Source organism: Acanthamoeba castellanii (genome assembly GCF_000313135.1).
Source record: "Acanthamoeba castellanii str. Neff unplaced genomic scaffold scf7180000084745, whole genome shotgun sequence".
In the NCBI taxonomy this organism is placed as follows: domain Eukaryota; phylum Discosea; order Longamoebia; family Acanthamoebidae; genus Acanthamoeba; species Acanthamoeba castellanii.
Genome location: NW_004457592.1, coordinates 156,979 through 170,691, shown reverse-complemented (window position 1 = coordinate 170,691; position 13,713 = coordinate 156,979). Strand labels below are relative to the sequence as shown.

At 57.5% G+C, this 13,713-nt stretch overlaps 7 protein-coding genes and 1 pseudogene across 7 annotated transcripts in view; 6 read left to right on the top strand and 2 right to left on the bottom strand.

Annotated features, from left to right (window-relative positions):
- ACA1_182280 (RNA recognition motif domain containing protein) overlaps positions 1-775 on the top strand; it is a gene marked incomplete at both ends in the record, with an annotated part of 2,154 nt that extends 1,379 nt beyond the window's left edge. The window contains 3 exons of the mRNA XM_004345820.1: positions 41-204; positions 258-630; positions 705-775. Of these exons, the coding sequence (XP_004345870.1) occupies positions 41-204; positions 258-630; positions 705-775 (608 nt within the window). The remainder of the gene's footprint in view (positions 1-40; positions 205-257; positions 631-704) is intronic.
- Positions 776-2,705: 1,930 nt separating this feature from the next.
- ACA1_182270 (uncharacterized protein) lies at positions 2,706-3,150 on the top strand (the record flags this gene model as incomplete). The annotated part of the gene is made up of 2 exons (XM_004345819.1): positions 2,706-2,897; positions 3,121-3,150. The coding sequence occupies 2 exons, from the start codon at positions 2,706-2,708 to the stop codon at positions 3,148-3,150; spliced, it is 222 nt and encodes a 73-aa protein (XP_004345869.1).
- A 366-nt stretch (positions 3,151-3,516) lies between these two features.
- Positions 3,517-5,727, top strand: ACA1_182260 (SAM domain (Sterile alpha motif) domain containing protein; the record flags this gene model as incomplete). Its single annotated transcript, XM_004345818.1, has 9 exons — positions 3,517-3,820; positions 3,921-4,019; positions 4,087-4,263; positions 4,364-4,558; positions 4,657-4,845; positions 4,916-4,973; positions 5,104-5,237; positions 5,325-5,485; positions 5,572-5,727. The coding sequence occupies 9 exons, from the start codon at positions 3,517-3,519 to the stop codon at positions 5,725-5,727; spliced, it is 1,473 nt and encodes a 490-aa protein (XP_004345868.1).
- Positions 5,728-5,814: 87 nt separating this feature from the next.
- Positions 5,815-7,066, top strand: ACA1_182250 (uncharacterized protein; the record flags this gene model as incomplete). Its single annotated transcript, XM_004345817.1, has 4 exons — positions 5,815-5,893; positions 5,972-6,109; positions 6,208-6,546; positions 6,714-7,066. 4 exons carry the CDS (start codon positions 5,815-5,817, stop codon positions 7,064-7,066), a joined length of 909 nt encoding a protein of 302 aa, XP_004345867.1.
- A 98-nt stretch (positions 7,067-7,164) lies between these two features.
- ACA1_182240 (uncharacterized protein) lies at positions 7,165-7,688 on the bottom strand (the record flags this gene model as incomplete). The annotated part of the gene is made up of 3 exons (XM_004345816.1): positions 7,165-7,320; positions 7,403-7,533; positions 7,622-7,688. The coding sequence occupies 3 exons, from the start codon at positions 7,686-7,688 to the stop codon at positions 7,165-7,167; spliced, it is 354 nt and encodes a 117-aa protein (XP_004345866.1).
- Positions 7,689-7,998: 310 nt separating this feature from the next.
- On the top strand, positions 7,999-10,195 carry ACA1_182230 (thioredoxin domain containing protein; the record flags this gene model as incomplete). Its single annotated transcript, XM_004345815.1, has 12 exons — positions 7,999-8,076; positions 8,145-8,270; positions 8,345-8,389; positions 8,532-8,567; positions 8,674-8,781; positions 8,890-8,976; positions 9,075-9,153; positions 9,214-9,291; positions 9,386-9,600; positions 9,688-9,764; positions 9,850-9,925; positions 9,998-10,195. 12 exons carry the CDS (start codon positions 7,999-8,001, stop codon positions 10,193-10,195), a joined length of 1,203 nt encoding a protein of 400 aa, XP_004345865.1.
- Positions 10,196-10,617: 422 nt separating this feature from the next.
- Positions 10,618-11,145, top strand: ACA1_182220 (annotated as a pseudogene).
- Positions 11,146-11,891: 746 nt separating this feature from the next.
- On the bottom strand, positions 11,892-13,705 carry ACA1_182210 (uncharacterized protein; the record flags this gene model as incomplete). Its single annotated transcript, XM_004345814.1, has 8 exons — positions 11,892-12,045; positions 12,137-12,222; positions 12,321-12,423; positions 12,558-12,751; positions 12,927-13,038; positions 13,074-13,460; positions 13,514-13,535; positions 13,654-13,705. The coding sequence occupies 8 exons, from the start codon at positions 13,703-13,705 to the stop codon at positions 11,892-11,894; spliced, it is 1,110 nt and encodes a 369-aa protein (XP_004345864.1).
- Between the last annotated feature and the right edge of the window lie 8 nt (positions 13,706-13,713).

Genomic DNA, 13,713 nt, shown 5'->3' with positions numbered 1-13,713 from the left:
ACTACGGCGGCGGCGGTTGGGAGGACTACGATGACGGCAGCGGGCGCTGGGCACCCGGTGGTGGCTATCGGGGCGGCTATCGAGGACGCGGGGGTCCGCCTCATCGCGGCGGACCTTATCGCGGACGCGGTGGTGGTTACCGCGGCGGCTACGGCGGCCCGCCTCCACCGCCTCCGCCCTACTATGGCGCCGCCGGCGGCTACGGTGTGCCACCGCCGCACCAGCACCACTACCCACCACCTCCACCGCACTACCAGGCCCAGGCCTACGGCCACCACCAGCCGGCCTATGCGCCACCGCCACCGCCAGCGGCCTACAGCTACGGCGACCCGGCGACTGCCTATAGCCAGCCGGGCTATCATCCGGCACCCGCGGCGACTCCGACGCCTGCCCCCGCCCCCGCCGCTGGTGCCGGCGACGGCACGACCCCCGTCGCTCCTGCTGGCACGGGCGCTGATGCGACGGCGGCGACAAACTACAGCCAACAGCACCAGTACAACTACTACGCGGGCGCGGCCACCAGTGCAGCGCCCGGTGCTGACCCGTACTACGGCGCCTACGGCGCCTACGACCAATCCAGAGCCGGTCCCGCCTACGCCTATCCGCCAGCGCCGCCGCCGGACTACACAGGTACACCTTCTTCGTTATCAACACGGTCTTAAGACCACCCGTCGCCGTCGCTGACGTTGTGGTGCGCGTGGCAGGCTACTATGGATCGCCGGCGGGCGGCAAGGCTCTGGCGCCACGAGATGCCCCGCGCTACAACCCCTACTAGCCGGGCAGTTGTGCAGCTTGCGAGGCGTCTTGTGCCGAACAGCGGCGATGGCTTCCCATCAACAACATTCCTTCTGGGTACCCTCCGCCACCACTACATCATAAAAAAAAATCAACAAATAAAAACTAAAGCAATACATGATAATAAATAGCTCAATGTGGGCATAACTATTGGTTTAATAGTGCCAAGTGTGACTAGTACCCTGATACCAGGGCTTTGAAAAATGGATCAGGATGACTACAGTGTAACCTGAAGTTGGTGTGCTGTCATTCCTCCTAGTCACACTGGGCAGTTTTGGCTGGACAAAACCAGACAAAAATTGCTTCCATTTAAGTCTGATTTCCAGGTGGGTCACTTTTGCACTTGTTTGGTGGCAGAGCATGTATGCAAACACAAGCACTGTTTCAGTAACAATAAAGACAGGGGCATTGTGCCACATCCTCCCTCCACCTCCACCTGGCCCCCAATGCCTGCACCATCCACCTGCCACCACACATACCCTTCAGCTGTTGAGAAGCTTCCCAGCCAGTACCAATCAACACAGCTGTCAACAAAGAAGTGGCTTCAGTCCTATGTTGGTCCAGTGTGCAACTTTGGCAAGTGCCTGCCCAGGTTCTTCCATGAAAGTGTGTTGCAAAAATTCTGCATTTGGTGATGCAAGGATGACCTTGACAGCTATGGTAGGAGTCTGGTAGTTGTTCCAGGTACCCCCCACCTACACACCCCAACCCACCATGAGCTTGCTGCTTCCTTGATTGTGCATCTGCAATGATGTTGTCTTCAAGGTCATGCACCTTGCAGTTGCTGTCATGAATGTGTGGCACTTCAGACAGCAGAACTCCATGCAAGTGACCCACCTTCTTGTCTGTGACCAGCACATCTTGGCCACCATCACTGCTTGCAACTCTGTTGGCTTCCCTACACCACCACCACACACCACAGGCTCTAGTTCAACAGCCACATCCAAACCAGTTGTGCCAACAGGCAACCACCTCTTTCATGTCCCACTCAGTGCATGGGCCAAAATGTCTCATGCTTGGGTGAGGGTGTGCAAGGATCACAAGCTCAGCTACCTCCATGCATGCACCCAACAATCTAGAGAGTTGCAGACAGCAGGAGCTGAGCAGATCTTAGACCATGAGTTTGCTGCCCTGTAATGCCCATAAACACCTTTGACCTAATAATTACCTTCTCAAAAGCCTGGCCAAAGACACTGGGGTCAAAACACTGCACCATGTACTTCAGATTATGCCTTTATTGTCATTCCAGGTACCAGAAGCACCTCAAAGGCATACCCAATTTGCCCACCAACACTCACCTTAAATGTGCTAGTTTCCAAAAAATCACTTTAGAAATCATCTTCTTCTGGTGTTCTGATGCCTCCATGGGTGAGCAGTTGATGTAGGAGTTGATAGATGAGTGATACCTGGTTTGTCCCACACTTCTATTTGATATCCCCATAATTCTCAACTTTCTTAATACTACAGCTCATTGGAGATAGCTTCCTCTCACTCTACACCAGTAGTGAGTTTGCAGGCAGGCATTCATGCTTGCTTATGGAATCTCTGAGAACAAAATGGCCAACTTCTCCATCATGGATACTCTTCAAACTGGAAGGACCTCCACCAACATGACAGCACAGGCAAGGGCAAGGATAACCATGTACACCAACATGGTATTACTCCCCTTACCTATCATGTACACAATAGAATATCCTCAGGCATGAAGTATAATCCACAGGTCCTTACTGTCAAGGCTGTCAAGCAAGGTCTGCAGGACTGGTATTCCACACCCCACCTTCACCCTGAGCCTATATTCCTTCTTGAGTGCTGGTCTATCAAATCCTGGATGGATCCCTATATCCATGGTGTTCATAACAACTCCAGGCCTCATGTCTTCTGCTTCTCCTGCCTATGAAAATGATGTGTAGATGTTCACTAAGGACTACCATCCCTCTGCCTCTCTGTGGATGGGTCCCTACTCCTTCCTCAACATCTGTCCCTTTGACTCTCCCCTTCCTCTTCTCTTAGCTCAGCTTGATACCACCACCCTCAAGGATAGCCTCTCTGCCCTCACTGAGCTCAACAATGCCCAGGCCATGAAGAAATCCTACCAGGATCTTGTCTCTCTTTTCAATAGGCCACCTCCAGAGCAGCTCACTAGTGACCCATTCAGCTGGGTTATCTGTACATACATGCTCAGTCTGAGCTTCTCTCAGACCTGGAGCCATTGGATTAGCCCATCAATGGTTCCATCAGTCTCACTGGATGAAGCAATGGATGGGTCCTACCACTTGACCACTGACCCACACACCTCTGTCTCCTACAACTCCCTCTTGTGTGCAGATGTTTCACTGGATCTCAACAACCAGATGAGACCTGTGCTCCAGTCACTTGTGACCTCTCATTTCAAATTACCATAAGTTAAGGCTTGTCCTCAGCAGCTGGAGAATGTATTACACTTTTTCTGGTGAACCTGACAGCAAAGCTACAATGGTTAACATGGCCCACTACCTCCACAAAGTGAAACACACAGCTAGTCTGCTCAATGCATCAACTTGGAGAAGAAAAAGGACGACTGGGGATTGTTTTAACTATTTGTTATTTTTTATGTTGTAGACAGGGAAAAAATAGAGAAGTTCCTGTGAAAAAACAAAAACAAGAATAGTTCACGGAAGAAAAGGGAAAAGTTGTGAAGAAATGTACTCCCCAAAGTAGCGCCAAAACGTCATCCAGGAAGAGATGAAAGCAAATGGGAACAAAATTGAATCAGAGGAAGAACCCATAAGGGCGCTTGTGCATGAGATCGGCAAACGACTCGCGCGAAACGAAGATGAAATCGAACGTGCTACTCAATTGCTCGATGACCATTGGATAGGGACGCTTGCCGACTGGTCGCGCCTCAGCCTCGACCACAGGAAGGAAGTGGGTCTGCCCCTCCTTCTCTCCTCGTCTCTGGACGAGCTCGTGCTGGATCGCGAGCGGGAGACCAATACACATAAACGAACCCCTGCCTCTCTTCGTTCTCTACCTACCTGCGCCAGCGGTACTTCCATCTTCAATATTACTTTAAAATCTGCATCCTTTTGCCATTCCTTGCTGCTGCTTTACGTACGTACTAACGCACTAACCGCTGGCTGACTCAGGTGAGGACACCAACACCATGCTTGTGGCCTACTGTCTGGACCTGGGCTCCACGGTTTGCTGCGAAGTGGAGGGTCTCATGTTTGAGTTCGAGCCTGCTGGTTCGTTTTCTCACCTCAGTTCTTCGCTTTCATCGAGTGCTGACCTCCACTGCTGCTCGCAACACAGAGCCACTCAGCAAGTTGCTGCGTCACCTGGGTCAGGATGCGCGCTGCTTCGCTGACGAGCAGCGATCACGGCAGCTCCAGCCCTCCACATCCGTCAAGCGCGCACTCAGCCCGGGCCGCGTGCTTGTGGCTGCCCCGCACAGGCACTACCTCCTAAAGCCCTACGGCAGCGGCAAAGGTACAGCGGTGTCGTTCACATACATTCACGCACAACGTTCAAGCAGCTCAGGAAACTCACTATTCGCTTGGACGTGTTCTGCTGCCTCATACGCGTACAGCTGTCGATGAATGGCTGGCGAGTCTGGGCATGGACCACCACCGAGCGGCGTTCGAACGCAGCGGCGTGGACGACTTTTTGGTGTTGCCCTACCTCCGCCCAAACATCCTCGAGGACATCGGAGTCGCCTCGGCGAACGATCGCAACGCTATTATGCGCGCAGTCAAGCGGCTGCAGGACCTCAACGAGTTTCAGTGTACGCACTCTTTCTCCTCGTCATTAGCTAAACGGACCAGATGCCGAACTTGCTAATGTCTTTTTGGCACACATATTGGTGCTGGTGGCTGGCCGCAGTCGTGGGCCTATGGCTGCGATACCTGGGGTTGGGCGTGTACGAAGAGGCGTTCATGAAGCACAGGGTGGGCCTACGCACGATCGCGGTGCTCAGGGAAAGCGACTTTGTGCATATGGGCCTCAACCCTACCCGCACTGCCCACTTCTTCCACGCCACCAAGTACTACCGCGAGTTCTCCTCTGCCGAAGGTACCGCTCTCATCCTTGCGCGTGTCATGAGTGGCCTGTGGCGCTAACGACCCCTTCTTCTCGCCGGCAGCGACCTTCGCCTGGCTGCAATGGAGTGGCCTGGAACGATACGCCTACCAGTTTGCGCGGTTCGTATCTCGCACCTGTGACCGGTGGCCCTTTGCGTCCGCCCCTTGCGGTGGGGGGGGGTTATACGTGGCGCGCGTCTCTCGGGGGCCTGCCTGACCTGCTTGTCTCCTCGATGTCTACTCCCTCTAGATATGAGGTGCCGTTCTACGCCCTGCCGCTGGTCAACTTCTTCATCATCGACGAGATGGGGGTCACCAATCAAGACAAGGAGCTCCTCTCCGCCCTCCAGTCCCTCGAGTTCTCACCCTCGTACGCTGTCAAAGGTAACCAGAACTGTACATGGTGGGTCAGTTGCTACGGTGGTTCGGTCATGGTGCTGACTTGCGAAAACAACACCGCTTTTCTAATAGCCATGGCCTATTGGCTGAGAGACCTGGAGCTGGACGAGTACGCGCTGGTCTTCTCCAAGAACCTCATGGTGGACTTCATCGAGTCGCTCACCATCCTCAACGATCACACCATCAATCGCTTGATCGACTGCAACGCCGCTCGAGAGAAGATGAAGATTGCCGTACGTGGGGAGATGCCCTGCTCTTTGCTCTTTGAATCCGCAATCGTCGTTCACGCTCACCCAACATGCTTGTGAAATGACAACAGGTCCGTGAAATGAAGGAGGTGCAGTTCTACTATTCTGCGTCAGAGTCGCTGCTGCAGGATCTGGTCCTGCAGAAATATGCCGATGTGTTTGCCAAGCACAACATCTCCATCGACAGCCTTCCCCTGCTCGACGACAGCGGCCTGCTTGAGGTATAATCCTGCCGCCGCCCCATTCTCTACCATGACCGGATCTGACCACGGGCCGCCTCTTCTTTCTTTCTTCTTCTGCCGTCTGTACTAAAGATGGGGTTCACCGACGAGGCAGACCGAAGCGCCATCCTCGCAGCTGTGAAGAAGATTAAAGCTGAGCTGCCCTCCGGCGGTACTTACTTCACGATACTACTACACATAGCCATGTGTTCTGTGTGTGGTGGCTAAGCGTGGCGCGTGTGTATCGTAGCTCTGCGTCTCTTCTACTCGAATGAGCCGAACCTGTACCAGATCGACCACAAGGAGACGCCGATGCACCACTCCAGCGTCTCCCGCCCCAAGCTCGGTGAGCGGGGGCACCCGTCTTCGGTCGATGGCCACCGCCCCGGTATGTATGCCCGCTTTGCCGTACCCACCACCATGCGTGCGAACCATCGACATCGCCTTCTCGTGCCTTCTTACCTTTCACACTTACCCTCTGTACAGAGGACACGCGATCGGTGGCGGAGCTGCTGTCGTTCATCAATGGGGCCGACTTGCCCCTAGCGGCGTCGAAACACTTCGGCCCATCCACGCACTCTGCCGGCACCAACGCCTTCACCCGAAGCCCCCTCCACAGCTTTCCATCCTCTCCCTTATTTGGCATGGCCGGGTCGTCGGCAGCCTCGACCTTCTCGTCGTCGTCCTTCAACTACTCTCCGCCGTCGTCTTCGTCGCTGTCGGCCACCGAACACTCGGCGTGCTGCACGACGACGTCGGCAAGGGCTGCGAAGAAGGCCAGACACCGCGCGCGACGAAAGGCTGTCGCCGCCACCAGGTTGCCACGTGCAGCGGCCGCACCACCTCACTGCGCGCCACCTCCCCCGACTGCAGCCACGGGCGAGGCCAAGCCTGCACAGAAGGCGAAGGCAGAGGCAACGACGATGGGCAACGCGGGCAAGCCGCCGCCGACGCAGCCAGCGATGATCGATGAAGCGCCTTTGCCCCTCAAGAAAGCTTCATCAAGAAGTCGCCCAAGACCAAGCCGCCGCCGCCGCCGCCGACAACTGCGGCCAAGAAGAACAAGCAGTCGGCTACCAGCAAGAGTACTACGGCTCCGAGCACGACGGCAAGAGCGGCGCCATCAACGAAGAAGAGGAACAAGACGTCGAAGGCCGTGGACGTTGTGGTGGCGGAGGTGTTGGACCCGGCGCTAGAGGAGCAGCTCGACCGGGAGGTGGAGGAGTTCCGGCAGCGCCTCGAATTGCACAGCGCGGCGCTCGACGTCGTCCAGCGGCGGCCAGTCCGCGCCACCCCGTACCACTTCAACCCGCATCAGCTCAACATCAAGACGTCGGCCGAGTGAGGTGCGATGACTGACACCAGGTCTGTTCTTCTTCTTCTTCTCTTTTTCTTCAGCACTGTACATACACCTCCAAGATACCGTCACCATCATGATCATTGTCACTCCTCCTTCGCCTTCGCCAGCTCCTCGAGCGTCGTTGGGTGTTCAGGCTGCGGGTCGTTGCGGGCCTTCTTCATCTCGGGCGCACCACTACGCTCTCGCTGCGGCACCGTGGCCACGTAGCCCAGCAGCTGGTGGAGCTCGTGCAGCTCCCTCTACGCGAACGGTAAGCAAGAAAGAGGAAGGATGAGAAAGAGGAGAGTAATGAAGTCCGCCATCGAAGGGTGGTGGGGGTACCTCCAGGCTGTTGGGCAGAAGGGCGATATTGGGCAGGTGGAGCGGCTCGCCATCGAGGAAGACGAGCTCGGAGTGTTGGGGGTACTTCACTCTCTGCAGCATAGGGCGTTCGTTGGGCACGGCCGACAAGACTGGTTGGTGGCGCAAGCACACAACAACAGCAGCTGGTCGTGTCAGACGACGAAGCTCTGTTTAGTACGTCAACACCGAGGGGCGCACCGTTTAGCAGTTCGTAAGCGCGTCTGCTGTTGATGTTGAGCGCCTTCAGAAGGTCCTTTAGCTCCATGTGCCCGTCTGAACAAGTAGTGGGGTTCGTCTTGTACGATAAGCACACCTTTCGAGGAGTGAGGCGGGCGAGTAGGACGTACTTGCGGCCAGCTCCTGCACAATGGCGGTTGCAAGCTCTTCCAGAGGGACGGTGTTCTCACCCCTGGTTCTATTGTTGTGCTTCCTTTGGTTGCTACTGGTGTTGCCTTCTTCTTCCATTGCCAGCTCTTCCTTCTTCTTTGTTCTGCGCGCTACACAACATGTCCCGTTCAAAAAATTGTGAATTTCTTTTTATATTTGATTTATTTCCTTTTTCTTTCCTGTTTAAGATGGACGAGGAGACGATCACCGTGGTGGAGGGCGAGGAGGAGTGGCGCCTGCTCCTTGAGACTGCTGGCGATCGCCTCGTACCTCTCTGTTTTTGATTGCGCTGGATACATTTCCATCTCTAAATCAATGACAAACCTGTACGCAGGTGGTGGTCGACTTCCACGCCGTGTGGTGTGGGCCGTGTCGGGTGGTGGCGCCCGTGTTCGAGCGCCTCAGCCGCGAGTACGCCTCCGCTGCCGTCTTCCTCAAGGTCGACGTCGACCGCAACTCGGTACCCACCACCACCACTGCTCGTGTGCGTGCGGCCGTGCGTGCAGTTTGTTGACATCACACCGCTCGTGGCAGGGCATCAGCTCGGCGTGCGGAGTCACCGCCATGCCCACCTTCCAGGTACCACCGCACACGCACACGCACACGCACACGCGCCACCACCACACTCGCCATCGCACACGTACCACCGTACACTGAACTCTCCTTCTTCGTCAATCGTCGTCGTCGCCATTCCAATCGTCGTCTTCGTTCTTTCTTAAAGTTCTACAAGAACGTAGCGCTCGTGCAAGAACTGCGGGTAATCAGCCTTCTCCTCCAATCGTTGCCATCATCGTCGTCCTACTCGCATTCACTCGCGAAACTTCGTCGTCGGCGTGGTGGTGGTGGTTGGGTGGGGGGCGCAGGGCGCGAACGCAGCCGAGCTCGAGAGGCTGGTGAGCCTCCACGCGGGCGAGGCGGGACCTTCGACCGCCCCCGGCGTCGTCACGAAGCGATTCAAGTCCTTCCCACCGGTGCGTATTTACACAACAGCCACTGTCACCACACATGTGTGTGCGTGTGCGGTGGTGCGTGTGCGGTGTCGTGGGAGCTGACTGTGGGGTGGCCGCGACGACGGGCAGGACTTGTATGCCATCTTTGAAGGCGAGCGCAACATCGATTCGGTGTGGACCAAAATCCTCCAGTTCAATGGGCAGCTTCTCGGCAAGGTTCGCCTCCATAATCATCTTCGCCACACACACGACACACAGACACACACACACACACACTACGTACTCACGTTGTTTAGGTGGCTTGAATGGCGCAGGAGGGCCACATGACGGGTATAACCACCCTCGCGCAGCTCAAGTCGCTCTTCACGCTCACCCAGAACGCGCGCTACTTTGGTTCGTGTTTGGCTCGACCCCGCGCGTGCGTGCCGCACGCACTGACCACCCACCCTACAGGCACTGTGGTTCCCGAAGCGGGCCTCGCGCTTCTCGACCGCCTTCTCGCCTCGTGGCCCGCCTCCTCCGCATTCCCCCGTACATTCCTTCAGATTCTTCACGCATGCGCGGTCGATGGCTGACGATGTCGTGTGTGTGTTGTGTGTGTTGTGTGTGTGTGTTGTCATCCAAGTGCTGGACATCCTGCGTCGGGTGGTGCTGATCGAGTCGGCGGCCGAGCACTACGCCCGCATGGCGGCGGGCAGCGGCGGTAGCATGGAGCGAGTGCTGGGGCTGCTGGCCGACGGCAGCGGCTCGGGCCTGGGCGGCGTTCTCATGGGCGTGCGCTTCCTGGCCAACTGCTTCTACCACCGCTCCACCCGCAAGCTCCTGGCCGGCCACGTCACCGTACGTCAGCCCGCCACCTTACGCTTTCTGCCACCGCAATTGCACACATTAAATTAACCATTGGTCTTGGGGGTGGGTGATGCACAGGCCCTGGGGCTGGTGAAGCAGTTCAAAGCCCACGACAACAAGCAGGTTCGGCTCGCGGTGGCCACGTTCCTCCTCAAGTACGTGCGTGTGCGACACGACACGACCAACGACACGACACACACGCATGCGCGACACGGTACTCATGGTGGTGGCGTGCAACAGCTATGTGAAAGCGTCGGCGTGCGACAAGGAGGGATCCGGCGAGGAGCCCCAACACACCCTGGCGACTATCGCTTCGGTATGAAATGCACCGCACGCACCGCATTGCACGCAACGCAACGCAACAGCTGACGTGCGCGTGGGTACGTAGTGTTTGGCGGTGGAGTCAGAAGACGATGCCAAGCTGCGGTTTGCGCTGGCCCTCGGGTCGCTGGTGTCGGCCCAGCCCAGCCTCAAGGCCGCGGCCAAGAGCGAGCTGGCCTTCTTTGGCCTCCCCGCGGCGCCCACCGCCGCCACCCCGCTCGGCCTGGCCCTCTCCGAGCTGGCCCAGCTCCTCGCCGAAGACTGACTGAGTACCCCTTCCCCGCTTCAAAAAATAGAGAAATTTCAACACACCACAAGTCTGCTTCAGCCCTGATCTGTTTCTCTTTTGTTTTATTTACATCACCGCCAACGCAATCAAAGGAGATAAGAAAAGAATGAGGACCACATGGTTGACAGAAGCAAGCACCCATAGCACGGTGTGGAGATGGCCGCCCCACTGGCGTGCCAGTGGTCAGCCTCGCACGACAACACCCACTCGCTCTGCGTAAGCGTAGCGATGTCGCTGGGCACGCTCTTGCCTGCCAGTAGTTGACTGTGAACGTGGCCGCATCGCCCAGGTAGTGGCGGTACACCCTCGCCCGGGCCGAGCCGTCGAGGTTGTAGCGGTAGATGCCGCCGTCCTTCGCGCCACTCTTCGAGAAGTTGCGTCCGGCGGCCAGCAGGGTGATGGCGCTCCCCGCGCTGCGCTCCATAACGCCCCACCTGGCCCAGTTCCTGGTCAGCGTGGCCGGCGGCGACGTGGTCCACGACGCGCTGTTGCTCTCGGCCGGACCCTGGATGCGCGTGACCTGGCCCGTGGCGATGGTGACCAGGAACACGCCGGCCTCGTCCGACGGGCCGTCGATGGCAGCGGCGAACACCAGTTCGCCCATGCCCAGGAACACCGACGGCTGGCGGCTTTCATAGTAGTCGCTGTTGGGGTTCAGCGGGGCCGACAGCACCACGATGCCGCGACGCCAGTCGGTCACGAGCGCGCCGTCGGTGTCGGGCACCAGCGGGATCAAGTGGGTAATGCGCGCAGAGGGGTCGACGTCGGCGACATCAAAGCTGAACCAGGTGGTCGACGACGTGGCGAAGGTCCAGAAGGAGCCATCGCCGAGGTCGGAGAAGAGGCCGTCTATGAGGGTGGTGGAGGTGGACCTGAGGGTGATGTTGCTCGGGTCGGAGTTGCTCGTGACGTCGTCGCTCACGTAGTAGAGGCCCGTGGCGCCCACCACCAGTGGGCTGCGGTCATCCCCGAGGAGGTAGGGCTCTGACGCTGCAATGCCCTGCGCAAGACACACGAGGTATTGGAGAGGGACTTGACGCCGTAGCTCTTGGCCTCGCTCAACGCCACCGCCACCGCAAGGAGTAGCAGCAGCGCGGTGCTGGCAAGGGAGCACCATGTTCTTCGTGCCACACCACAAGTCACCATAAGACAAGACCTACCAAATAAAACAAAACAAAAAACGGTGAAGATGCTATTTTTCCTAAAATGGACAAAATGAAAATGGAAGAATAGTAGAGTTTTTCTCATTTTTCTTTTTGGGTTTTGTGTGGTGCCGGGCAGCTAGCTGGGGTGATGTGTTGGGTTGCGCGAGGGAGGCGACGACGTGGAGGTGGGCGACGAAGAGTTGGGAGACGAAGACGTCGGCGGTGGCGTGAAAAAGCGAGGCAGTGGCGGCGGTTGTTGCTGCTGCTGGAGGTGCTGCTGAAGGTGTTGAAACTGCTGTTGATGTTGAGGTAGGTGGTGATGCGGAGAAAAGTGGAGTGGAGGTGGAGGGTGGGCAGCAGCAGGCAACAGCGCGCGGTGGTCGACCAGCGGCGCCCACTGGTCCACCACCTCGCCCTCGCGGATGTGGCCGTCCTGCCACGACAGCGCGCACATGATCACGTGCTTGGCCTGGTGGTTGCACGCCAAGTCAATCCCAAGTCAAAAATCAAACCAGGTCAAGTCAAAGTCAAGAATCATCAGACGAGTGTGTGAGAGAGAGCGTTACGTTGCCGTCGTGGTCGAAGAAGAACTGCGTGTTGTCGATGATTCGCAGCAGCCGGCCGCTGCGCGTGCGGAACAGGTGGTTGAACCGATGCAGAGTGCTCTCCGACATGGGTGCCCTGTGCCAGGCGAACCACACACGTCAGGCCCATATAAAGGTGTGCAGTGTTGCGTGTGCGCGCGTGTGCGGTGGTGCGTGTCGTGCAGTACTTTTTCGTGAGAATGGGCGTCAGTTGGGGAAGCGCAGCTTCGTTGAACACTGCGATGGTGCTCATTGGCTTACCCAGGAGCTCATGCTGCGCAGAGCAGAAACATAAAAAAATATTTTATCCATTAGATAGGAACATATTGGTTGATTTAAGATTTGTTGAAATATTTCACTGACATCGCGTACCCAGGAGTATTGTGTGAGTTGCGCCATGGCCTGATTGACGAACACGATCACGGGCGGCTTGTTGTCGAACACCGACGACATGGTGCCCGCCACCATCGGATATCTGGCCATCATCACAGCCATACCACCGATTAGTCAAAACACATACACGCACGCACGCACGCACGCACAGACACAGACACACACACGACACACGACACACACGAACACACACGACACACACACACAACACGGTACCCGGGGCCGGGGACGGCGAACTCGTGCGCGAGGGCGTACTGCCGGAGGAAGGGCAGGTCCCGTCGCAGGTCCTCCAGCATGAGCTTCGCGACCGACGGTACGGTGGTCGTCGCGGGCGAAAACTCGCGAAACGCCGGCTCGTGCAGCTGCTCCCATTCTCGCCGCCACCGCTCGTCCATGAACAGTTGTTGTTGCTGATGTTGCTGCTGTAGTTGCTGATGCTGTTGTTGGTATTGCTGGTGCTGTTGCTTTTGGAGTTGATATTGATATTCGTGCTGCTGCGGTGGATAGTGGTGTTGTGGCGTATGTTGTTGTTGTTGTGGTGGTGGTGGTGGTGGTCGGTGATGTTGTTGCGTTGCCGTTGAAGACGTTGCCGATGATGTTGGTGATGAGGTTGAGGGTGATGTTGACGTAGGGGATGATGCTGTGAATGATGTGTTGGTTATATATGATGACGATGATGTCGACGTCTGAGTAGCGGCTGACGACGATGATGACGATGACGACGGCGCCGACCTTAAGGCGGCCATGGCGCGGTCGAGCTTGATCTGTCGGTCCTGCATGACCGCCATCTGGCTCCACAGCTGCTGGTTCTCGAGCCGCAGGTTCTTCACCTCGCTCGTCAGCATCTGCACCGCGCGCGCCAGCATCGCCACCGCGCTCTCCTCGCCGTCGCCACAGCCCTCTCCTCCGTCGCCCGCGCCTTCGGCCTCTTCGCTCTCGCCCTCGCCTTCGTCGCCCTCTTCGCTCTCGCCCTCCATGTCGTCGCCCTCCCTGTTGCCCAGGGCGACTTCGCCCTCGCTCCGGGCTCGCTTGCCCGGGCGACCGACGGTGGTCGGCACTGTCATCGACGGCTCGGCGGCGGCGCTGGCGGCCGGTGGCGCCGGGTTGCGCGGCCGACGGCTGCGCGTCCGCGCGGGTAAGTCCGAGCACTCGTCGGCCCGCCCGATGCGCACGCACCGGCGGCACGGGCGGGTTCTGCAGTGAAACCACACAGCACACAAAGGGGGGGTTACATCATCAACGCAGGGGTGACGCTACGGTTGCAACCCAAGTCTTTTAAGCGTTTGTTTTGTGTGTAGCGTTACTCATGTACTGGTGTCCACGTAGCGCGAGCTGAGGTGGTTGAAGGTGACGGTGGAGGTCATCTTGGTTG